This window comes from Hesperophylax consimilis, unplaced genomic scaffold (assembly GCF_061612785.1).
Source record: "Hesperophylax consimilis isolate HC1 unplaced genomic scaffold, BYU_Hcon_1.0 scaffold_70, whole genome shotgun sequence".
In the NCBI taxonomy this organism is placed as follows: domain Eukaryota; kingdom Metazoa; phylum Arthropoda; class Insecta; order Trichoptera; family Limnephilidae; genus Hesperophylax; species Hesperophylax consimilis.
Window position 1 is genome coordinate 124,723 of NW_028301299.1, and position 26,499 is coordinate 151,221.

The following is a 26,499-nucleotide window of genomic DNA, read 5'->3' on the forward strand; positions in this document are numbered from 1 at the left end:
GTCCGGTCACCAGCGCCCGGCGTCGACACACTGACCCGCGCTTGACCAACAAGCCGCAAAGCAAACCATCGCGCGCACCCGGAGAATTCTATATCTGTCACATCATCTCTCAGCACGACTACCGGTTATCACCCACAAGCAATAACCAGTTTAAAAGCATCTTTCATGGCAAGTGGTGAGCGAAACTGGATGGAAACCCTCCCACTTATATTACCAGCCTGAGATCTACTGTTCGTGAGGAATCGAAATGTTCGCCAGCCGAACTAACTAATGGAAGACTTCCTTGCGATAATCACACATCTGTTCCAGACCCACCTGAATCAAAGACAACAACAAGATCAGGTCGTCAAGTCCTCTTTCCAAATAAGATACAGTACATACTAATGCATAAAAGACACAACTTTTCTAACACATAAATTTTCTGTAACTCATGACAGAAACATTGATTAAGAATCTACTCTTGCTATCCATTTAAAGATTGAATTCCACATATCTACAATTATATTCTCTAAATTAATGTTACATACATAATATTTAAGCGTTCAAGTTCTTGATGAAAACCTGACCTTTCTTATTATAATTACTTTGCAAATTACTACGTTTTTTATCATTTTATAAAAAACCTTATTACGATGAATACTTTCATCCTTTATAACCATGAAGTGATATCATGTAATCGCACAAAGTTACCTAGCTAACTTTTAACTTACCATATTATAGTGCAAACTCATATACATATATTTTCTAGGATAATTTTCCATTTCGCTATATGCGACAACTTCTGTATAAATCTTGTTTAGAAATAACTTACCACTATATGTGATGACTCTGTTATAAATATAAATGCTTTTAACCATGCTACATCAAATGTACTGATCACGCATCTGATGTAACATGTCGTTGAGACCTATATGTATTATTTTTTACAGAATTGAACCATTGTCATTTGTTCGTAAGAAAACATAGCCATTTGATAATATTATCTATACAAACACATTCTACGAACATATGACAGTTGTTTTCTAATAATATTAATTATCTTGTAAATAAATATTGTAGATAAACATTTAGAGTTATGTACTCACAGCCATGCTATTGCTATATGTACTTTTACAAAAACATTTAAGTATTTTTTCTTTTTTTCCATAACACGGATATAAATAATTTTATAATATAGAGACATTAATCGTCGTTTCCTTTTGTTCAAAGATTGAAGTAACACTTCTGTTCATACTTTATATATTGATATCATGTTCCTATATTATAAGACAAATTTGTAGTTATTTAAATATGTAATAAATAATATTTAGAATAATTAACTTTAAAATAACTCAATAATTGACAACTCATGCTCCGAACACTGTTTGTAGATGCATTATTAAAAATATATACAAATGGAAATAGATTCCTACTTTTTATTTTAAAATTAACTTATGCGTAACCTCATAACATGCTCCGACAACACTGTTCGTAGATGCATTACCATATAAAAAGGTTTAGATAAGTTAAATAATAACCACTTGTGTCAAATGTTGTAATCCCATTTATTGTTTTCAAACATTAAAGTCTTAAATGCACTCTGTTTGCAACTTTTGGTTTTGAAAATAAATACAAAACATACAATTGTCGATGCAGTAAATGCTCCAATTATAAATATAAAATTTTGTCGATGCAGTAAATGCTCCAATAATAAATTTTGTCGATGCAGTAAATGCTCCAATAATAAATTTTGTCGATGCAGTAAATGCTCCAATTATAAATAGAAAATTTGTCGACGCAGTTAATGCTCCAATAAAAACATACAGTTCGTAGATGCAGTACATGCTCCGAACATGTAATTATATCAACATATTTTAAAAGGATTTAACTCTCAAATAATGTTATTATTAGTTATGTAGGAATTTGTTCATGCCAATGCGTTCACAAACATATAAATGTATTAGTCACAAAGTAATCTTACCATTTAAGACATATCTTTCTGAACGCATAGGCTTATGTATTTTGCGATGACGTCACATATTGAATTTGTGTATATTATGTAACCGACGTCATGCAATTTTTGTGATATATTTTTTTAGAACCCCTAATTTTTTCTTTTTTGTATCGTTAACACTGGGGGGAAGGTATGTGGGGTCTAGAACCGTCAGCCAGCCTAAAATAATATTTTAATACGGAAACACTGTTTCACGGTTGGCAACCCAAAACAGAGCTCGCTGCCAATTCATTACCGACCAAACATTCTTGTTTCTCCGGTCTACTTTGGCAGTCGACATTTCTTGATTCCTACTAAATCCTTCTGATATTCAAATCGTGTTATAGTGTAACGTGTCTTCAATAAACTTAAATTATCAACTACATCTTTTCACTTTATCACAACCTACACTATACACATTTATTGGCCGTTATAAAGGTAAGTATAACACGAGCCAAAATATAAACATAGGCAGAGAAAGAGAGTTTAGGTAGTTATTTTATTTATTTTCTGTTGAAAATATATATGTGTTTTTATTTTCTTCTTCAAAGAATAAAGTGGGAGCTTGAGTTCTCCATACTCACTGGTGTCTCAGAGAGATTGTCTCTCGATAAGTGAGTAAGTGTTTGCGAATCTCATATTAGAGATATAAAAGTGAAGGTACAATCCTCATGTAAATATTGATAATAATAACGGTTGTGCAACACCAATCTGCGAATTGGTTTTCTCTTTTCGTTTTCTTGGTTTATAACTTGTTTAGTTTTATGGTTTTCTGTAAAAACTTATTTATTTCTACTAGCTTTGTCTTTTATGTACATGTGCGGGAAAGAAAGGTATTCGCGTGGGTTTTTTTTTGTTTTAAGGTAATTTTACTTCATTTCGCGGCGTAAAATTTCCGGGGGTTGCGGGGAATTGTAACGTCAAAGAATTGTGCAAGTTTGGATTGCCAGGGTAGTGCCTGATTATTGTTTTGTTGAGAGTTTTTTCGGGTGGCTGCCCTGCGATCGGTTGGACGGGCGAGCAAAAATAACGCGGGTAGAGATAGATCGGGACAATACGGGAACAAGACGCGAGACGACGATTCCGCGGTGCGCGTGGCGTTTGGCGAGAAAGAAGGGATATTGAAAAATAATGAAAAAGATCGCGCGGATACCTTGAACTGATCCTTCGGAGACTTTCCGTTTAAATTTACAAAATATAAAACAAACGTTTCGACTCCTGTGTGAGATCGGCCTGTGCTTGTTCGAGTGTTGTGGCTTGAAGAGATGAAAATATACAATCGGTTGTTTGAAATAAAACAGGGTTTTATTTGTGAGTGGTTTTGAGGGGTAATTCCTTGGAGACTGCACTGGATTGCCAAGCATGCTGTTGAGGTGACGCAAAGATGAATCATCATTGTCCCTTTAAACGTTCAATGGATGCTGAATGATTGAGGATGGCCTCGCGCACTCTTTCGCACTCTATCCCACGAATCTCTACCCGACGCAATCTGCTCACCGCTGGCGGATTCTCCAAACACCTTCAAACATGATCAAGGTTCTTCAATGCTTTTACAAATTATGTCTCTTTGCCTTAGCCCCATCATAGCCCTGGGGATTGATAAGGGTCCATGCTCATCAGACGGGACATCAGACGGGACTTCAGACGTGACAGAGTCTATGATAAATTTCATTTATATATAGATTCTAAAAGTCTATATAAAAATTATATAAACTGAAAGGGCTTTTTTTAAACTAAAATAATTCAAAATAAACACAAAATACATCCTATTTCTTACAGCTAACCCAGTAAATATTATTTGAAGTTAGTGTGTAAATATACATAAAGATGTATTCTCTTTCTTACGCTGTTCTAAACATATTTCTCACTGTAATACAAAATGAGATAACATAACTTTTATGAGACTGTCAGTCTGGGAGACATATTTTCCCAAAAGACTTTATGGGGGTTTGAGGTCTGTGAAGAATTGCTATGGTGGAAAAGTTGTTATGCAATCCTCTACTATTGTGGGGTAGGTAATATACCCGTTGGAGGTAATAATATAAGATATGGTACATAGATGCAATAAATTTGCACAGTGAACAGCTTCATTTCCTTTGATGGAAACTTGGACGCCAAACTATGCCAGTGAAGACAAAGTATGCTGAACAGTGTGGTAGAGTCTGAGAATCATCATCATCAGGGATGGGCACTGTTTTTTACATTACTTAGAGCTTTGGAATCATAATAAAGAAAATAGAAGTGGATTGATATTAAAGATTTATTAATTAATATACCTGGGTTTAAACACATACCTGTGGACCAATTCTACACCTGAGCTATCTATCTAGTACCTAAGATCACTCGATGCGACGATTCGGGTTCCTGGAAAACGGGATGGAGACTCCCCGGGCCTGAGGAGCCCTCCATCTCCCTCCTCATGACATCAGCGTCTGGTCTTGTAGCTCTTTCCTCCCTCTGGCTGGTGTGCGCGTGGACCCTCGACATGAGGTCGGTGGAATCCCCAAATTCTACAAATAAGCGGAAACAAAGATACGGTAATGCGATGTGACGTTTATTCCTCCGCTGTGTAGCTCGAACATGGTCGGATGACTTAAATATCCCGCGGATATGAATGTTACAAAGACGGTATCACCGCCCGCCATTATAACCGGAATTCTGAACCTGAATTTCCCGATAAAACAATTAAATCAGCGCGGTCGCTCCTCGACCGGCTGTAAACTTAACGATCACATGATACTTTAATTAGCACACCGATCCGTATCACTTTATTAATAAAAATCCACATTTTGGTGACCAGTCGGTAACGTGCCGTGCCCTGTCGGCGCGTTCCCAAAAAGTGACCCGAACGACCAATAACCCTCTGGAGTTCAAATCTTAAACTATTCCCGGAGAAAAAGTGCAACTGTTAATAGCCAGTCAATTACCATTAACTGACTGCAATCTACCCGGGGTAATATGAAACATTACTAACTTTACTTACGAAAATAATTATTTATAAAATCAAAGTAATTATTTTCATAACAGAATACCTCCCAAAATTGTTGTTTAATGGGTCAGTGTTATTTGCCTCGGAACTAAAAAATCTGTTAAAATATTTACAGGGAAACCATGGAGCAAAACTTTTCAGAACTGCTAGCAGAACCCTTTGGAGAATTCTGTTGAAACTTCTGTCGAATGTCATTCACTGATTTCGAATATTTATTAAACAAAATAGGACCTTCCATTTCAAAAGAAGACACAAACTGGAGAATGTCAATACCTGCCAAAGTGCGCCTGGCTGTGACTTTAAGATTTCTGGCAACTGGAGACAGCTACAGAAGACACAAACTGGAGAATGTCAATACCTGCCAAAGTGCGCCTGGCTGTGACTTTAAGATTTTAAGGGTTCTCGGGCGCTCTTCGAGGCTGCCGGCTGCTTTTTGGAAGCGCTCCGAGTTTATTTTTGAAATCCTGGGAAGTCCTCAATTTTCCAGGTGTAAATTTAGCATAAAATAACCGAATTAAGTTTTAGTTTACGTGTATAAAAGTAAAATACTTTTTCTGTAGCCCCTTCGGGCTTAATTCAAGTTTTAATATAAAGTTTTACATATTTTTAGTTCAAATCTGCCACGTTATCCAAAAAGTGCACAGTGAAAGGCAAAACATCGGTCGTCGGTTTTAAATGCTTACCACATGTGCACGGTGATAGACTAGTGAACAGTTTCAAGTGCGTGTAAGTGATTTATGAGGGTATCCTTTGGGCTATGATGTAAACAATGTCGGATATGACCGGGCCACACTACTCAGACTTAATAGTGAAAGTGTCTATTTGGACCCTGACTGCTTCGGATGCCGTCAATGGGTTAATTCCCCAACTCACGATGCTGGCGGAACTTTGGACATTTTTATCTCAAAGTCAAGCGGTCCGTTTCTGGTAGCGGATAGTGTGGATGTAGATCTATCAGACCATCGACTTATTCGCGCAGAAATCGATTTTAACCCACCGAAAATTCCTTACGTTACTATCACATCAAGAGCATGGCGCGGTTTTAACTTTGACGACTTCCTGTCAGCTTCTCCGCTCTGCTCTTCATCTTCTCCGCACATGGCGCATGGGAAACAGAGTCGCCAACCAAACTAGCAGCAGATTAATAACACCATCCTTTCAACCCTTTTAAATACATATGCTCCAATTTCTACAAAAACTCGGCGTCTACGAAAATCTGATGCCTGGTTTGACGAAGAATGTCGGAGCCAGAAGAGATTGATGCGTAAATTGGAGAGGTCCTACAGACACTCGGGAGTTACATCACGGAACGATTGGATACAGGCTCAAAAAGAGTACATGATCTTAATCCGTTCAAAAAGGTCTGAATATTGGACAAATAGGATCACTTCAGAGCGTCAAAATCCACGTAGTCTTTGGAACTCGGTTAAGACAGTCATTGCAGTCCATGCACCAAATACAATCGACATAGCTCCGGAAATCTTCTCCAAGTTTTTCCTTGACAAAATTGAGTCAATACGAGCCCTAACAACCTACGCTCCACCACCGTATTTTACTAAATGCAATAGAGAAAACCTTTCTGCCTTCAAACCTACATCCCTAGAAGAAGTAAGGAAATTAATTCTTACTTCACCGAACAAGCAGTGTTCGCTCGACCCTATTCCAACGTGGCTACTGAAAAAGTGTTGCAATGAAATTGCTCCCTTTTAAGTTCATCTTTTCAATAAGTCACTTAGCACGGGTGACTTTCCAAAATCCCTTAAATCAGCTAATTGTAACTCCATTATTAAAAAAACCACAACTGGACGCTGAAGATCTTTCAAATTACCGACCCGTTTCAAATCTGCCTTTTATATCAAAAATATTAGAAAAAATCGCTGCCTCACAGGTCATATGTCACTTAAATTCAAATGAATTATTAACTAAATACCAATCTGCATATAGACGGTTCCACTTCACAGAAACCGGGTTACTACGTGTTTTGTCGGACATAACTACTGCCATTGAGTCGGGTAAACTGGCACTTCTTTCAGTCTTGGACATGAGTGCTGCATTTGACACGATTGACCATGACTTTCTTATTAAACGATAAGATGAATCAAATGGACAAAGTTCAATTGTATCAATGTCCAAATGGACAAAGTTCAATTGTATCAATGTCCAAATGGACAAAGTTCCAATGAATGAAGGTCTAAATGGACAAAGTTCAATTGTATCAATGTCCAAATGGACAAAGTTCCAATGAATGAAGGTCTAAATGGACAAAATTCAATTGTATCAATGTCCAAATGGACAAAGTTCAATTATATCAATGTCAAAATGGACAAAATTCAATTGTATCAATGTCCAAATGGACAAAGTTCAATTGTATCAATGTCCAAATGGACAAAATTCAATTGTATCAATGTCCAAATGGACAAAGTTCAATTGTATCAATGTCCAAATGGACAAAATTCAATTGTATCAATGTACAAATGGACAAAGTTCCAATGAATGAAGGTCTTCATGGACAAAGTTCAATTGTATCAATGTCCAAATGGACAAAGTTCAATTAAATCAATGTCCAAATGGACAAAGTTCAATTAAATCAATGTCCAAATGGACAAAGTTCAATTGTATCAATGTCCAAATGGACAAAGTTCAATTGTATCAATGTCCAAATGGACAAAGTTCAATTGCATCAATGTCAAAATGGACAAAGTTCAATTGTATCAATGTCCAAATGGACAAAGTTCAATTGTATCAATGTCCAAATGGAAAAAGTTCCAATGAATGAAGGTCTAAATGGACAAAGTTCAATTGTATCAATGTCCAAATGGACAAAGTTCAATTATATCAAAGTCCAAATGGACAAAATTCAATTATATCAATGTCCAAATGGACAAAATTCAATTGTATCAATGTCCAAATGGACAAAGTTCAATTGTGTCAATGTCCAAATGGAAAAAGTTCAATTGTATCAATGTCCAAATGGACAAAATTCAATTGTATCAATGTCCAAATGGACAAAAATCAATTGTATCAATGTCCAAATGGACAAAGTTCCAATGAATGTAGGTCTAAATGGACATAATTCAATTGTATCAATGTCCGAATGGACAAAGTTCAATTATATCAATGTCCAAATGGACAAAATTCAATTGTATCAATGTCCAAATGGACAAAGTTCAATTGTATCAATGTCCAAATGTACAAAATTCAATTGTATCAATGTCCAAATGGACAAAGTTCAATTGTATCAATGTCCAAATGGACAAAGTTCAACTGTATCAATGTCCAAATGGACAAAGTTCAATTGTATCAATGTCCAAATGGACAAAGTTCAATTGTATCAATGTCCAAATGGACAAAATTCAATTGTATCAATGTCCAAATAGACAAAGTTCAATTGTATCAATGTCCAAATGGACAAAGTTCAATTGTATCAATGTCCAAATGGACAAAGTTCCAATGAATGAAGGTCTAAATGGACAAAGTTCAATTGTTTCAATGTCCAAATGGACAAAGTTCAATTATATCAATGTCCAAATGGACAAAATTCAATTGAATCAATGTCCAAATGGACAAAATTCAATTGTATCAATGTCCAAATGGACAAAGTTCAATTGAATCAATGTCCAAATGGACAAAGTTCCAATGAATGAAGGTTTAAATGGACAAAAATCAATTGTATCAATGTCCAAATGGACAAAGTTCAATTGTATCAATGTCCAAATGGACAAAGTTCAATTGTATCAATGTCCAAATGGACAAAGTTCCAATGAATGAAGGTCTAAATGGACAAAGTTCAATTGTATCAATGTCCAAATGGACAAAGTTCAATTGTATCAATGTCCAAATGTACAAAGTTCAATTGTATCAATGTCCAAATGGACAAAGTTCAATTAAATCAATGTCCAAATGGACAAAGTTCAATTGTATCAATGTCCAAATGGACAAAATTCAATTGTATCAATGTCCAAATGGACAAAGTTCAAATGTTTCAATGTCCAAATGGACAAAGTTCAATTGTATCAATGTCCAAATGGACAAAGTTCCAATGAATGAATGTCCAAATGGACAAAATTCAATTGTATCAATGTCCAAACGGACAAAGTTCAATTGAATCAATGTCCAAATGGACAAAGTTCGATTGTATCAATGTCCAAATGGACAAAGTTTAATTGTATCAATGTCTAAATGGACAAAGTTCAATTGTATCAATGTCCAAATGGACAAAGTTCAATTGTATCAATGTCCAAATGGACAAAGTTCCAATGAATGAAGGTCTAAATGGACAAAGTTCAATTGTATCAATGTCCAAATGGAAAAAGTTCAATTGTATCAATGTCCAAATGGACAAAGTTCCAATGAATGAAGGTCTAAATGGACAAAGTTCAATTGTATCAATGTCCAAAAGGACAAAATTCAATTGTATCAATGTCCAAATGGACAAAGTTCAATTGTATCAATGTCCAAATGGACAAAGTTCATTTGTTTCAATGTCCAAATGGACAAAGTTCAATTAAATCAATGTCCAAATGGACAAAGTTCAATTGTATCAATGTCCAAATGGACAAAATTCAATTGTATCAATGTCCAAATGGAAAAAGTTCAATTGTATCAATGTCCAAATGGACAAAGTTCAATTTTACAATGTCGAAATGGACAAAGTTCCAATGAATGAAGGTCTTAATGGACAAAGTTCAATTGTATCAATGTCCAAATGGACAAAGTTCAAGTGTATCAATGTCCGAATGGACAAAGTTCCAATGAATGAATGTCTAAATGGACAAAGTTCAATTGTATCAATGTCCAAATGGAAAAAGTTCAATTGTATCAATGTCCAAATGGACAAAGTTCAATTGTATCAATGTCCAAATGGACAAAGTTCAATTGTATCAATGTCCAAATGGACAAAGTTCAATTATATCAAAGTCCAAATGGACAAAATTCAATTATATCAATGTCCAAATGGACAAAATTCAATTGTATCAATGTCCAAATGGACAAAGTTCAATTGTATCAATGTCCAAATGGACAAAGTTCCAATGAATGAATGTCCAAATGGACAAAATTCAATTGCATCAATGTCCAAATGGACAAAGTTCAATTGTATCAATGTCCAAATGGACAAAGTTCAATTGTATCAATGTCCAAATGGACAAAGTTCAATTGTATCAATGTCCAAATGGACAAAGTTCAATTGTATCAATGTCCAAATGGACAAAGTTCAATTGTATCAATGTCCAAATGGACAAAGTTCAATTGGATCAATGTCCGAATGGATAAAGTCGACTATAATCGACTCTGCTAACACAAAAAGTCCCTATTAGGCAAGCCAATTACCAATTTCGTTCCCTTCGCTTTTGTCGCTTTGATAAGATAGGACAGCCTACGGAAAATTCGTGCACTTCGTTCCCGCCAAACTTATGAAAAATGAAAATCTCACTTAACAGAATAGGAATGCCAGACAGATGTGTTCTTTCGGCGACTAACTTCAATCCGCTGTATTAATTCCGCGAAATATGAATGAAATCCCAAGGAGGATACGATAACTTATTGTTAAATAATAAAATTGAAGCATATAATTTACCGTTCTATCCGTTACTACTCTGCCTATAGGTATCTGATTGTTTCGACTAATAACCGTTCGCCGGATTATAAAAACATTGCATTAGTACAATGGTTTATATTTAATAAATTTTTGGACGCTTAATATAACTACCGGAGAATTATTAGAATTCATGTTAAATAACGAAAGGTACCTTACTCGTAAACAATGTCTATTGTTGAATAATCTGCCGGTTATTTTTTTTTGAGTTTTGAAATGGCCGAGTCCCGGTCGGCCCTCTAGGTGATTTATGGCCCTGGCTAAACGGGTCCGGACTATTGTCGTAAGTTCTTCCGTTCAAGACTTTAACATAATTACCTATAGTACTCAAGTTGAATACTCTTACTTCAAAATACAATTGAATTACTTGGTTTACATTAGGGAAATAAGTGTTAATAATTAGATTATAACAGACTTACCGATACATCTTAGTGTCAACAATCCAAACAATTATAAGAAACAACCACACACACATGCAGTAAAATACTCATGCTGTTAGAAAAATCACTCCTTCTACACTAAATGATTTTAGCCGTGTTCGCGCCCCGACGATTAATTCTTGTTGACGCGCTTCCTAGTTTTTACTGACTCGACTATCTTAAAACGCTGACCGATCCTGATTATCCCTGACCGTCTCCCAGACCTTGAAACTCTGACCCTCTAGATTCTATTTGATCGTCTCCCAACGCTTTCAAACTGACTATCTTGAACCGCTTTTTCTAACCACGACTTTCTTCTCCCGCTCTTCAACGCTAACTCTCCCGACCGTCTCTCCGCGCTTTCCAATCCAGACTATCGACTTCCTTCTGCCGTTCTTCAACGCTAACTGTCTCGACCGTCTCTCCGCGCTTTCAAATCCAGACCATCTTCCACCTCCAAGCCAACTCCCCTTTCCCCATGTGGCGACGCCTAATTTATGTTCTTTTGAACTTTGAATGCTTTTTGTATTCAAAAGACAGAAATGCACTAAAGGAACACATCAATTATCATCTCTTAGAACCCGTCACATTAATTTAAATCGTTTCAAAACCAATAAATTGTTACTTCTCAAGTAAAATGTCCAATCCTTTGTTCAAAAGAATGTAACAAGACTCTTCCAGCCCAAATTCGCTCTCCACTGAATAAAATCTAAGAATTCAGACGACCATCACGGAGGTCTGTGACGATACAGTCAATGTTCCTATTTTTTTCTCTACCCTAATAAATCTAAACACTTGTTTCTAAAACAGCTTTAAGGCCAACATCTGGTAATCCCCTATGTCGTGAAATCAACTGAAAAATTCTTTCTAACCGTAATAAATCAATAATAAAAAAATTTTATCCCAGGGCAAGTTCATCACACAAGTAACAGAATCATCACTGCCATGGTTGCCTGGATGGAGTCCCCTCTGATGGCCCTCTTTAGACGGGATATGTGCAAATATCCCCCATAAACGGCTGTTCACACTCATTTTTGTGTTTATATTTTATATTTTTTCACTTAAATTCCGCTTTTTTGTGCCTGTCTGAATCACCTATGTTATTACCTCCCTTATTATTATTTTTATTACTTATTTTGTATATTATTTCAAATATGGAATGTATTGCATTGCACTACCCCTGCATACATTCTGGAATAAATTCTTATTATTATTAAATGTGTTCAGTTATCATGGAACCATTGTTTTATGTTTGTAGTAATTCAAATTATTTTCCATACCCTTTAGTTTGTTATCTTTTGAAGGTTGTACAGTAAACGAGCAACAGAACATATACCAATCCACTCTGCACCTCGCCGCCCGCGCTGGCAACCACCGGCTGGTGCAGTGGCTGCTACAGCATGGGGCAGACCCCAATCCCAGGTCCTGTTCTATCTCCCCCTACATCCTGGCCAGAAGGAATGGTAACATTCATTTTCATATCAGCTCTCCTAACCTAACCTAACCCAACCTTAGGTCCTTGTCCGTCTCCCCCATATGCTGGTCAACTGGAATGAATTTTCATACCATGTTTTCTGAATTCGGCTTATCAAAAATTATTATAAACAAAAAAAATTAATGTAAAATTTTGCGCTTCCATTTATTCATCGCTGTTGGTAAGTAAAAATGCAGTACTTTTTTTTCTATAAGTAAAAACATAGTTTCTTAAAATTTAATGTGCCGTGTTGTTATCTATCATCTTCTCTATTTCTATATTTAAGCGATTAAATATGGACTTAAAAAGCCCTGGCCAGAGCATTATAATTATTATTAAAAAAGTTTTTTATTTGATCTTTCCAAATGCTAAAGAATATTACACTGTAAAATGTCACTGGAGACAAAATGCAATACACATTTTTTGGTTATACCGTATAACTCGTCAAAATGACAATTTAACAGACCTTTATTGAAAAGTGAAAAAAAATTAGTTAAGGTTTATGTAAGTTTTTTTCATCGCTTGACTTTATATCACTTAAGGTGTGTTGAGTTGTAAATGATAATATTATTATATATAATATATGTAAAAGCACCCAATGACAAACTACTTTAAAGTAGTTTATTGGGACTTTTTGATTTTTGTATATTATTTTGATATTTAATAAAAAAAAATAAAAAAAAATTTAGAAAACGAATTATTATTATTTTTATTATTTATTTTTAGAAAACGAATTTTATAAAATATATTATGATAAAAATTTTAGAAAACGAATTTTATAAAATATATTATGATAAAACTATACTAACAGACCGAGCGATATGAAAATATCTGGAGTCGGTGAATTATTTTCCCATTTGATCTCTTGTGAGTTGACGTGTTGTTCTTGTATTGTTTTGTATTTATTTTGCTTATATAATGCACTTACATAATGTTGATTGACTAGATGATCATTTGTGGAAAAGTGAGTGGAAGGGTTTAGTTTTTCCTATGGGGAAGATTTAACCCCGTCAACAAAATCGGAAGCATAAAAAAAAATAAACCTTAACTAATTATTATATACTATTCTTATTCTTATGTAAATATATTTGATGAAGATATTAATGCGTTACTTTTCGCAGATGATCTAAAAATATTTAAAATAATCAAAAGCGCTGAAGATTGTATCTGTCTACAAAATAATTTGAACAGGTTAATTAATTGGTGTTCTCTTAACAAACTTCATCTGAACATAAATAAGTGTTATTCAATAATATTTTACAGAATAAATCAACCACAGACATAGGAATTAATATGTGCTTTTTATTGACTCTTCTTGGCTCTCCTAATCTCTTCCTGCATCTTCTTGCGTCGTCCTGCCCTATATTTGTATTTCTTGATTATATGCATGTAAATATCTACAAAATATATTTTTTCCAGAAAAATAAATAAATCATGCATTTAAGGGTTAAGCACCCGCATTCCCATTTTCTATCGATATACAGGGTGTATCGGCACTAACCCGACAAACTTTAACCAGCTATTCCTTAGCATATTTGGAGTAAAAAATGTTATGGGCACTTTGCTGTCCGGTAGCATTTTTTTTTCAATTAAAAACAAAAAAAAATTAAATTTCCACACTACATCACTGTCATTGGAATTGAGTTTTGTGTTCAAGAGCTGTTATAAGCAAGTATGTCGAAGATCGTCTTCGCTCTTTCGCACACACTAAATAATAATAGTTAAAAATGAGACGAATGGTGCCGTGCCATTTCGTTGTGATTGTAGAAGTGCGCCAATATAGGCACACACGTGCATTATTCAACGGAATTCGAATAAAATATTTGCCAGATGGGTTTTCGAACTTTGACAAAGGATAAAACAGTGGTTACATGTGGTGAAAATATGAATAGTAATTTTTTTATTAAAAAAAACGTTACCGGACAGCAAAGTGCACATAAGATTTTTTACTCCAAATATGCTAAGGAATAGCTGGTTAAAGTTTGTCGGGTACGTGCCGATACACCCTGTATAACAAGTTTCCAATTTATAACTCTTTAAGTTATAAATTAAATATATGTTATTTTTTAATATATGTAATATCTATACATTTGTTATACTGAAACGTCAATTATATGAAATTCCCTCGATAGAGAAAAATCGCAAAGTAAGCTCTGAAAACTATTAAAAACACATTTTGTTTTCTTATTTAATATGTTCTAGGCCTGAAAAAATTTACTGAAACTAAAGCATTTGTCGAGAAATTTTGGCAACGAGTCGTGCTTTCATATGTTCACCATTTTTGCTTAATTGTTTTAGTTTTTTTTTTTATATTAGCGGGGTCCCAATAAAATTCGTATTTAAATATCTCCCTTTCAAACCGTTTCAGGTCATGAAGAAGTTGCTGCTCTGCTCGCCGTTTTTAATACATAAACAGGGTGTATCGGCACGTACCCGACAAACTTTAACCAGCTATTCCTTAGCATATTTGGAGTAAAAAATCTTATGTGCACTTTGCTGTCCGGTAACGTTTTTTTTTAATAAAAAAATTATTATTCATATTTTCACCACATGTCACCACTGTTTTATCCTTTGTCAAAGTTCGAAAACCCATCTGGCAAATATTTTATTCGAATTCCGTTGAATAATGCACGTGTGTGGCCTATATTGGCGCACTTCTACAATCACAACGAAATGGCACGGCACCATTCGTCTCATTTTTAACTATTATTATTTAGTGTGTGCGAAAGAGCGAAGACGATCTTCGACATACTTGCTTATAACAGCTGTTGAACACAAAACTCAATTCCAATGACAGTGATGTAGTGTGGAAATTTAATTTTTTTTTGTTTTTAATTGAAAAAAAAATGCTACCGGACAGCAAAGTGCCCATAACATTTTTTACTCCAAATATGCTAAGGAATAGCTGGTTAAAGTTTGTCGGGTTAGTGCCGATACACCCTGTATAATTTAAAAAATCTAATATTATAATAAAATTAATACGTACTACATAATTCTAAAATTTCAGTAAATAATATTTTTGCTACCCACCATTTATACGTATTTCATAACTAGGTTACAATTTTGTAGGTTATTTTTTTGTTTTTCATCATTTGTATGGATTTAAATAAATAATTTTTAAAAGTAAATAAGTAATATTTTTTCTTTGTTTTGTTACCCAACATTTAAAAAGGTAAATGCCCGTAAATGAGCAATATTTCAAGGCACTGTCTGGAGAATTTGAACAATTCTTAAAATTTTAGCGTTCATTTTCGGGTTCTGTGAAAGACTTATTCAAGTTCTGTTTTTATATCATTGTAGGCTAGTTGCTTGACAAAACTGAAATTATCACAGAACTTGAAAATGAACGTTGAAATTTGATGAATTGTTCAGATTCTCCGAAACAACCCGTCCTAAGGGCGAGTTGTTTCGGAAAAAATCACGTGTGAAAAAGTCATCACAACGTCAATCCACTCAATTTTCCATAAATTGGGTTGTTTCATCGTCCGTCAAGAGAAAATTCAACGAAATATTCATGAAAATGTGATAATAATAATAATAACTTAAATAATCAACTTATAAATGTTATATGTTAAATCTTATATGTTGCTTAGCAACGCTAGTTAAGGCATATGCTTTGCATTTGCTCTCTGATTATTTTTTGTAATATCATATAGAAAAAAATTAGCTTTGATCTCAAAACATATAAATATTTAAAGAAGAGTATATCAGATAACGCAATAAATAAACTGCCAGTAAGCCATAGGATATTTAGGTAAATAAATAGGATTTAAAAAATATATATTATTTGAGGACCCCAGTAACCAAGGTAAACAACAATATTTGACATTCATTTGAAAAAAATAAATTTTAAAGGTATATTTTTATGTTATCGTTTTTTCTGGAACATAATATTTCATAGATTTGTAATGTTGAAAGGTAGTTGAATTGGAAATTATAGATTTGTTATGTCGAAAGGTAGTTTGATTAGAATATTTAATTTGGTCATATTGAAAATTATTTGTTAATTTGGTTACTGAAATGTAGCAGTAACGATACAATCATCTCCTAGTTGTTTTGCAAAATGACAACAATGTCATTTTTCAGACAGACGTAGTGTACACAGACTTTAGTAAGGCTTTCGACAAAGTCTCACATAAAATTCTTTTAAGCAAACTAAGATCCTTAGGTATAACTGGGCATATTTTAAGATGGTTCGAAAGCTACCTTCACAAAAGAAAAATATCAGTAAAAAGCAATTCACATTTTTCACATCACTTTGAAATCTTCACCGGAGTCCCACAGGGGTCACATCTAGGCCCAGTGTTATTTTCCTTGTTTATCAACGACATAACTACCATCTTTGATGGAGTTATGATACTTTTATTTGCGGACGATTTAAAAATTTACAAAACAATAACTAATCATAATGACTGTAGCGTATTGCAATCAAATCTTGTGAGGCTACAAGAGTGGCGTACCCTTAACGAACTGTTTCTCAACATTGAAAAATGTCAATCAATAACTTTTACCCGAATCAAAAATCCCATTAAATATCAGCATAGCATCAACAACAATGTCCTAAAAAGAGTCGAACAAATTAAGGACCTTGGTATATTATTTGACAGTAAATTAACTTTTGTTCCTCATATAAATGAAATAACCAACAAGGCCATGAAATGCCTGGGGTTCATTCTGAGGACGATAAAAGAATTTAAAACAATTAATGCCTTCAAATTGCTTTATACTGGGTTGGTAAGAAGTAATTTGGAGTACAACTCAACAATCTGGGCTCCATTTTATAAGACTCATCAGCAAAAAATCGAAAGAGTGCAACATACATTTTTAAGGTTTATTAATTACAAACTTGGAATACCAATCGGAGAACTTAATTATACATGTCTAATGGAATTACTAAACCTAAGCGATTTAACTACAAGACGCACAGTGAGTGACTTAGTTTGCCTTTTCAATATATCTACGGACGCCCTCGATTTAACGAGCTTAATTAATTTGCGTATACCTACCCGTGATACCCGTTTAAATGCTCTATATTTTGTTACCAAATCCGCCAATAATTACTTCGTAAACTCTCCAATTCAAAGGCTTCATACACTTGGAAACAAATATAGTTCAATCGATGTCTATCATTTCCAATCGGTTTCCAAATTTAAAACCAGAATATTAGAACTTTTAAAATAAAACAATAAACATCCAGCTATTGCACCTCTTATTGAATTATTTCCTCAAGATCGACAAAACAGGCTTATACCTACAAACTATCATGTTTAGATTTGCTTTTTGCTTAGTTTTATATGTCTAATGGTGAATGTTATATTATTGCTTTACTATTCTATATTTATAATCTGCACAATATTTTTTTTTATATAAACTATGTAAAATGGCTTACCGATCGCCCTCGATTTAGCAGGCCTCAAACAGTCAAACGCAGTATATCTGTTAACAATACTGCCAATAATTATTATTTCGTTAGCTTTCTTACTCAAAGGCCTCATACACTATGTGTCGTATTGTAGGTATCATGTTACTGCTGCCACTACCTAGCATTTAAATATAAACTTTACATTTCTTATTAACTAATTTAAGTCTGTATTAGGAGTAGGAGTAGGAATATTCTTATTTTTGTACTATTTATTTGCTGTTATAATATGTCAAATGGATATTGTTATATGTATTTTTACTATTACCTTTGTGAACTTGCAATCTTCAGAATATTATTTTTTTATTAACTATGTATGTAAAAGCCCAATGGGCGTATAAATAAATAAAATAAATAAAATAAATAAAATAAATAAAATAAATAAAATAAATAAAATAAATAAAATAAATAAAATAAATAAAATAAATAAAATAAATAAAATAAATAAAATAAATAAAATAAATAAAATAAATAAAATAAATAAATAAATAAATTAAACCACAAAATTAAACAACACAAACTTTTTATAGCAAAAATAGGTAAATATTTAGTGAACTGCCGAACTTAATATGCACAGATTATGGAAATTACACTTCGTTTCAACTTAATTACTGTAAGCCAGTCGTCCCACTCAGCGATCGACATATAAACCAATGCTCTAAGACCCTGTGCAGAAAAGTTTTACAATGAACTATGCTGAAGAGTCTGCTTTTACAGCACTAGGTTTGTGTCGATTGCTTACCGGCTCGTGGGACGATCGGCTAAGAAACTACAATTATTTTCATTGCGGGAGATAGTGCTAAATAAGTTAATAATTTAAAAAAAATATAAATATGACGCTAGTAGTTAGGTTAGCGTCCAAAAAAGTATGTTTCTAATTTTGTCTTATTTTATGTAAAAATAAAAATTTTCCCGAAAAGATTTGTTAGTAGGTCCTTAAATTTTAAAACCAACTATTACTACACTAGAAGATATTTCTTTTAATTATGTATAATCTCACTGCACCAAATGTATCACTTACTATAATATTTTTTGTGTACACATTACTTGTTCTGTAATTTATTACTAATATTCTCCTGTGTACGTAAAAAAGTATGCTTATAATCCGATGTATCACTCTATTGTAAAAGCCATTTTATGGCGTTTAAATAAATAAAATGTATGTGAATATCCAATTTTTATCCATTCTAGATGAAATAAGTCATGTAAATTTCCAAAGTAAGTAATCTTGATAAATACTACACAAAACACGTAATTATTTTTACTTAAAACTGCACTTAACTAATAAGGTTGGTTTATAACCGGAACTAATTGATACGAAATATAAATTATAATAAATTTGTGATTTTTTTTTCACAATAAATATTATATCTTATGTAGATACTTTGTCGCTTGTTTTAATTCTTCACAAATTAGTTGGCAGTTAAGTCCAATTTTGAAAATGACGCATTTTGGGAGATACTTTTCCCCGTCTATAAGGACTCATAAAATTCATGCTCATTTTCATTAGAGTGAGATATACAGGGTGTATCGGCACGTACCCGACAAACTTTAACCAGCTATTCCTTAGCACATTTGGAGTAAAAAATGTTATGGGCACTTTGCTGTCCGGTAACATTTTTTTTCTTTTAAAAACAAAAAATAAATAAAATTTCCACACTCCGTTACTGCTCCCAGTATAGGGGTAAAGTACTTGGCAACGCCGCGCTACTGTCATCTCTTTCACACGTATTCTGTCTCAAGTCCCGTGTGGGCTGTTATAAGCAAGTGTGTCGAAAACCATCTTCGCTCTTTCCTACACACTAAATAATCATAGTTAAAAATGAGACGAATGATGCCATACCATTGTTATTGTAAAAGCGCGCCAATACGTAAGTATACAACGAAACTCGAATAAGAATTGCCAGGTGGGTTTTTTAATCGCTTTAATCTGACTTCAAACAATAATTAAACACGCAAAAATTATTTAATATAATATTACAGTACAGTACTTTGAACCTTCGCAATAAATTTATTTGATTTTAAGTTTAGTTTGTAGAACTCCATTTCAATTTAGAGATTTTATTTTATTTTTAACAGTCTTATTAAAAAATTTATAAAAACAGTGTGTTTATAAACAAGTTCTGCTAGTTGTAATTATTATTACGCGTGACAGCTGTTTCACCTTCTGACGGCATTATCAAACTTTGGTAAAGCCACTTACAGACGACGTAAGTGATAACTTTCTATTTTTATTATCCTGGCTTTATTGATTTCCGAGTAAATTGTCGTAAATTATTATTTGCTAATACCTATTATTGCATTGTTTAAAATTTGACTTAATGTCGTTGGTATTTCCAACTGATGACTCAGGGGTTTATTTCCCTGAATAATTAAGGGGCTATTTCACTATGTCGGGCTAAATATCTGACTAAGCACTAAACCGCGGATTAGTCATTTTTTCGTTTTCACTATATCTGAATAACGCTAACGCTCGGGTTAAAGTTCGATTTGACTAATCAGTGCTCTAACCAGACGTTAGGCGCTATTCCTCGAATCAAAGATGGCGTCAAAACATTCCGAGTTTGACAGCGGAGAAGTGAGTCGAATTTTGTTGCGAATTATTATGGATACCGAGGTTTTCGATTTAATAGAAGAGATCGAGGAGGCAGAAGCAGGTGAAAGGGCGGCGATGCGAAGGCCGCGAGTTTTAAGAGCTCGAATGAATTTTTTGGAGGTGTTAGACGACACGGATTTTCGTTCACGTTTTCGGCTCACAAAAAATGTCGTCGTTATAATTCACGACCAAATCAAGGAGAGAATCTGCCCAACGACTACCCGGTATGTAATTTTAATATACAGCCTCAAAATACATTACAGAATAGTTGTATTCACATGTTTTATCAATCAATGCAGTGTATTCAATGACATTACTGTTTGTAATATAATATTGAATTGTTTTCAGAAATGATGCTGTACCGACAATTGTCAGATTATTACTGACCTTGAAGTTCTTCGCAACGGGGTCCTACCTGATGTCTGCCGGAGATTTCGTTGGTGTGAGCCGATCATCCGCTTGCAGATTTATCAAGGAGTGCTCGGAGGCTATTGGACAACTTCGTGCCACATATATACAATTCCCTCAGGACCTGATTCCCTTAAAAGAGGGCTTTTATAACCTGGCAAGGTTTCCGAGAGTCGTTGGGGCCATCGACTGTACTCATGTTGCAATGTCACCGAGTAAGTACCCTTGCTATTACAATATCACACTACAGTAGTAATATAATAGACAAATAATAGTCATTACAATCACGACTACTAAACAATAAAAAATAAAAGCACAAATAGACTTCATTCAGAAGACTATGGTCAGACCAGCGACAAGCTTAGTTGTTTAGTGTCGCCTAATGGCACTTGTTTGTAGATTCGACATGAAAGGATTCTCATCATGTACCTGTACAATTACAACAGCCATTCCCCTAAGTCAAAATATTTTCCTTTGTTTCAGATGGAGAAAATGCTGAGGTGTACCGCAATAGAAAAGGTGTTTTCTCCATGAATGTGCAAGTCATCTGTGATGCAGAGTTAATGATAAGAGACATTGTAGCCCGTTGGCCTGGATCCAGCCATGATCAAACTATTTTTAATAATTCCCTCATAAAGGCGAGATTTGAAAATGGCGAGTTCGGCAACGGTGTTCTGTTAGGTGACAGTGGCTATCAAAATACGCCTTATTTGTTTACACCTCTGGCACGAACAAACACCCCAGCGGAAAACCTTTACAACGAATCCCAAATTCGCAGCAGAAATGTTGTAGAGCGGTGTTTTGGGGTTTTGAAAAGTAGGTTCCCTGTACTGCGGAGGAAAATAACACTGTCTATGGAACGCACCACAGCTATTATAGTGGCATGTGCTGTGTTGCACAATGTGGCAGTGAGAATGAACGATGAGCCCTTTCAGTTAGATAGAGAACAAGAATTTGACATGATAGAGGAACAAATAATTCAACCTGATGATGCAGTCAATAATCCAAGGAGACATCTCATCTTGGATTATTTTACTCCCATGTTAAATAATCATGTTCCTCTGAATAATTAAAAGGGTGTCGATTGCCAATGAATTTCTTAGCGTAGGGCTGAGTCTCAACGGATCGCAGCATGACGCTGCTCTACCGGGCACAACACCCTGCCAGGTACGAAGGTCGTCTGCGGACGATTCCGAGTTCCGACGTCGAACTTAAGCTTGGTCAGAGGCGGGGCGCCATCGCGCCGGGACATTTAACCACGTTGCACAGTGCTCGCCTCGTCGGGCTTCGACGGAGGCCCCCGCGGACGGGGGCCGCCTGATAGATGTCACATTGTTTAGAGAGCCTTTCGACTCGCGGAACTCACATCACGTATCACCGCCCGATTTGCCTAGGCGGGATACGGCCTTAGAGGCGTTCAGGCCTAATCCTGTGGATGGTAGCATCGCACCACCGGCCGGTCGACCGAGTGCGTGAACCAAATGTCCAAAACTGCCGTTCCTCTCGTACTGAGCAGTATTACTATCGCAATGATCGGTCGTTGATTCGTTGTAAAGGTTTACTGCTGGGATGTGTGTGTTTGTGCCTCTGCGTTGAGAGAACAAATCTTGGAAATTATAAGCTTAATATTCCTGTTCAAAATGTTAACTACAGAAGAAAATAAAAATACAGGTGTTTTCTAAAATTTTTATTGCAAATGAAAAAAACATTCATTTATAAAAATACATATTATTGTTCAGTCTTTATTTTATTTTCTACCTTATAAATATATTGTATTGTAATATTATCCTAAAACAGGATCTCCCTAGTTCTACATTGTTCGACTGTAACAAATTCTGTTCAATACAAATGAATGAAACATAAGTTAAATGTTTATAACATTTTAATACACAACAACATAATTTGTTATTATTATAAATTGTTTGTAAAACATTATCCGTTATCAGTCTATGCTCTAAATTTAAGATTAATAAATTCACAATGAATAATATTTTTTGTTTACTGTCCTTATTTCAAGTTATTTAAAATGTTATTTGGTTATCTAGTTTGAACACTGTTCGTCTGTAACAAATTCTGTTCAATACAAATGAATGAAACATAAGTTAAATGTTTATAACATATTAAATAATTAATACACAACAACATAATTTGTAATTATTATTATTGTTTGTAAAACATTATCCGTTATCAGTCTATGCTCTAAATTTAAGATTAATAAATTCACAATTTAAGATTAATAAATTCACAAAACGTACTTAAATAAAATAGAACAATTACAAATCCGTTTCCTAAAATTGATATCAGGCAAAAAAAAAAATCAATTATGTGTAGGCGATTATAAAAAAATGTTTTCTTTGTGTAATGTGCTCTCTATACATAGTAGGATAGATTACCAACTAACGCTAGATGAATTCTGGAATACAGAATTCAAAAAACCTGTAAACCATAACTACCCTACTAGGCATAGAGAAGCACAAATGTTTATTATTAAAATATCGCAAAATGTATACGGAGATAGAACAAAAAGACATAAAATTCCGGAATTGTTTAACTCATTACCAGAAGATATTAAAAATGAGACATGTCATTCAAAAATAAAAACGAAAATTAGATCGTTCTACCTCCGTCAAACATAAAAACAATTAATATTGTGGTACCAAGATATCAAGTTGAAATTAAATATATTGTTATAAGCTAATAAATAGAAAAACTGAGAGATTTCTTACAATTAAACTGATTGATCAGTTTTGTAAGATCTAAGTAAGAGAAAATAATGTACAAATAAAAAAAACTGAATAAACACATATAAAAAAAAAAAAACAATGAATAATATTTTTTGTTTACTGTCCTTATTTCAAGTTATTTGGTTATGTAGTTTGAACACAGGGAAATGGTTACATTCATACAATAATCCACCCCAAAGAGGGAATTCCTGAGTCTCCAGAGGAAGTGGTTGTTACTTGATTTTGAGCAGAAGCAAAAGCTGAACAACGTCTATTTTACCCTTGCAATTTTTTAATTATTAATTTTAAATGTTCTTTTTGAAGCTCGTTCAGCTCTTGCTTCTGCTCAAATTCAAGTACGAAGCACTTCCTCTGGAGACTCACGAATTCCCTCTTTTCTTCCATGAGTAGGCGTTCTACTTCAGACACGTGCGGGCTCGCACCAGAAACTGGCCGCTTAACACCGGACAGTGGCCGCTTCACACGCGACACTGGCTGCCGTACCGTCAAGGCGGGGTGCCTGGGGGTGCGAAGCAGCGGGACGCTCCACTTATCCCACGGGATAAGGTCTGAGGCGGCAGGCTCTGGAGCAGGAGTCTCCGGAGTGGAAGTCTCTGGAGCGGGGGCCTCTGGAGCGGGGGCCTCTGGAGCGGGGTGCTCATGCACCGCAGCACTGGATGTGGAGAGCTGGTTGTCGATTTCATCATTCATATTTACTGGAAAAAATAATAACAAGAATTGAAAGATTGTTTAAAGGCATTAACTTTTCCAACTTTTAAATGCTCAGAATTAAAATTGTTTGTACTATTTGTCGCTAATATACGCATCTGTTGATTTTGAAATATGCAATGTAAATGGTTTACCGTTATAGTATGGCAATCTTACCTATGAATGATGAATCGCTGTCTATATTGTTGTTGGTCCCTTCGACACTCAGGTAGATCATTTCCAGAACGGTGGTCTCCATTGTGTCGAATGGAGCTGCGGTGCTTGGCCCTCCACCAGTCTGGTACGAATCCCTCCTGTTGAGAGCGCCCTTCTTTCTCACCAACCGCTTCAGACTGTCATACTTGTTCCTCAGAGTTTTCGAAGATCTGAAGGCAACTGTTACAACTCATTACAACAATTGAACAGCTCAAATCATAAATTACTTTGTCATAATTCATAAGAACCAAACTGAGAAAATATTTGTGTCTAATCATTAGAGATAATAGAAAACAGAAAAGTGAACAGTGAAACATTATTAGAGTCGGTTGTATCTAGGAATTGAATTCAATTCATTGGGTTTTACTCGATTATTTTGTGACTGAACATTCGAACTTAATTTTATGGGTTTTGGACGACATGAAAGCTAACAATGAACTACGATTTACGATGACAGTTAGGAACCGAGTTTATGCGGTGACGTTTGTCCACGTCTTGGCGTTAATATAAATAATTTGTAATATATGATGTACCTGATGAGGAAGAGTTGTATTTTTTCTCTATTTGCTCCCAGGCCGCATTCTTCTGCTTCCACATAACGGCGTCACTGTTTTTATTCTCCAGGACGTGCTTCCATTGGTAAACAATGTTAACCAGATTTTCGCACTCGTCTCTGGAGAAATTCACAGCACGCTCCCTTACTTCTTTATTGTTCATCCTGAAAAATAAGAAACAATGTATTAATTCGACACGAATCAATCTAAAATGACCTGATAATCAACATAACATAACCAAAAAAATTCACTTACTTTGCGTTGCTTGTTGACGCTAGCATTCCATAGAAATTGCGGCAAAACATGACAGCTGATGACAGCCGTGGCAGTAGATAGAGAAACTGCAAACATTTTGCGATGTTGCCAGACTATTTCGAGTGTTATCTATCCGGAAGTTCGAAACAATGGTGAAAAGGTCGCCGTTGAATAACGAAGTTATTCTGAACTTTAAAGCCAGTCAACGGATAGCTATTCAGATATTTAGCCCGACATAGTGAAATAGCCCCTAAGTATTTTGGGGTCTAATTATTATGCATTTCATTACATCCGATAATCTACACAATTTTTATTTTGAATTGGGGTAAGTTTTATCGCCAAGGGAAGTTGAGGAAGTGGAAGGTGAGGAATTACCTGGATATTCAGATCTGGTCACCAAATACGGCTAGTTTTTTCAAGGAACGTTTAAATTCTGAACCTGGATATTCAGATCTGGTCACCAAATACGGCAAGTCATTTCAAGGAACGTTTAAATTCTGAACCTGGATATTCAGATCTGGTCACCAAATACGGCTAGTCATTTCAAGCAACGTTTAAATTCTGAATTAATTAATCAATTACGAAAAAGCGTGGGGTTAAGAATATTTTTTTAAATTATAGTTGTAATTTATTGTCGAGGTTTTAAAAAATTTGCGATGTTTTAAATAAAATTTAATAATTATTATGTAAACAGCAATCTGGCAGCATTCATTTGCAGGTGGTCGATCCAATGCAGTCATGACGTTTGTGTGAGTGCTTTCCTTTGTGTGAGTGTGTTGCGCAGCAGTTTTATATGAACCGTTTTTTGATTCATCAGGATTGTTTTTAAAACTATACATTCTTTGTACCTTCAAATTAGTGGAAATAAACTTAAGTGTGTCAAGCTGCTCGTTATGTTCCGGTAATTCTGGAAGGCTTTTAACATAAGCAATAATATTCATAAATCACATTCCGCGAAGTTGTAAATAACTAAATTTATTAAAAAATATACGTTGTAGGATAGCCTAGTAAGTAACATTTTAACAGAGCACTTACGGTGATTTAAAAAACAACGGCGCTTTCAAATAATCCAATTATTATTATTGATAAGTACCTAAGTGAGGAAAATTGTTTTTAAAAGTGCTCAGAATTATTGGACTTCGATTATAAATTCAGGAAACCTACTTATTAGTT

General features: G+C 34.6%; 1 protein-coding gene across 1 annotated transcript; it reads right to left on the reverse strand.

The window, feature by feature from the left end:
- Positions 1-22,237: 22,237 nt before the first annotated feature.
- Positions 22,238-25,352, reverse strand: LOC149408783 (uncharacterized). Its single transcript, XM_089650449.1, has 5 exons — positions 25,327-25,352; positions 25,051-25,235; positions 24,479-24,697; positions 23,874-24,309; positions 22,238-22,457 (listed from the first exon to the last, which is right to left on the reverse strand). Exons 1-5 carry the CDS (start codon positions 25,350-25,352, stop codon positions 22,238-22,240), a joined length of 1,086 nt encoding a protein of 361 aa, XP_089506575.1.
- Between the last annotated feature and the right edge of the window lie 1,147 nt (positions 25,353-26,499).

Bases quoted from the DNA above. Each gene is read 5' to 3' on its own strand.
- LOC149408783 (XM_089650449.1), bottom strand. From the start codon at position 25,352: ATGCTAGCGTCAACAAGCAACGCAAA. The intron at 25,236-25,326 runs GTAAGTGAATTT...CTTATTTTTCAG, and splicing joins GCGTCAACAAGCAACGCAAA to GATGAACAATAAAGAAGTAA. The intron at 24,310-24,478 runs GTAAGATTGCCA...TATTTTTTCCAG, and splicing joins CAGCGATTCATCATTCATAG to TAAATATGAATGATGAAATC.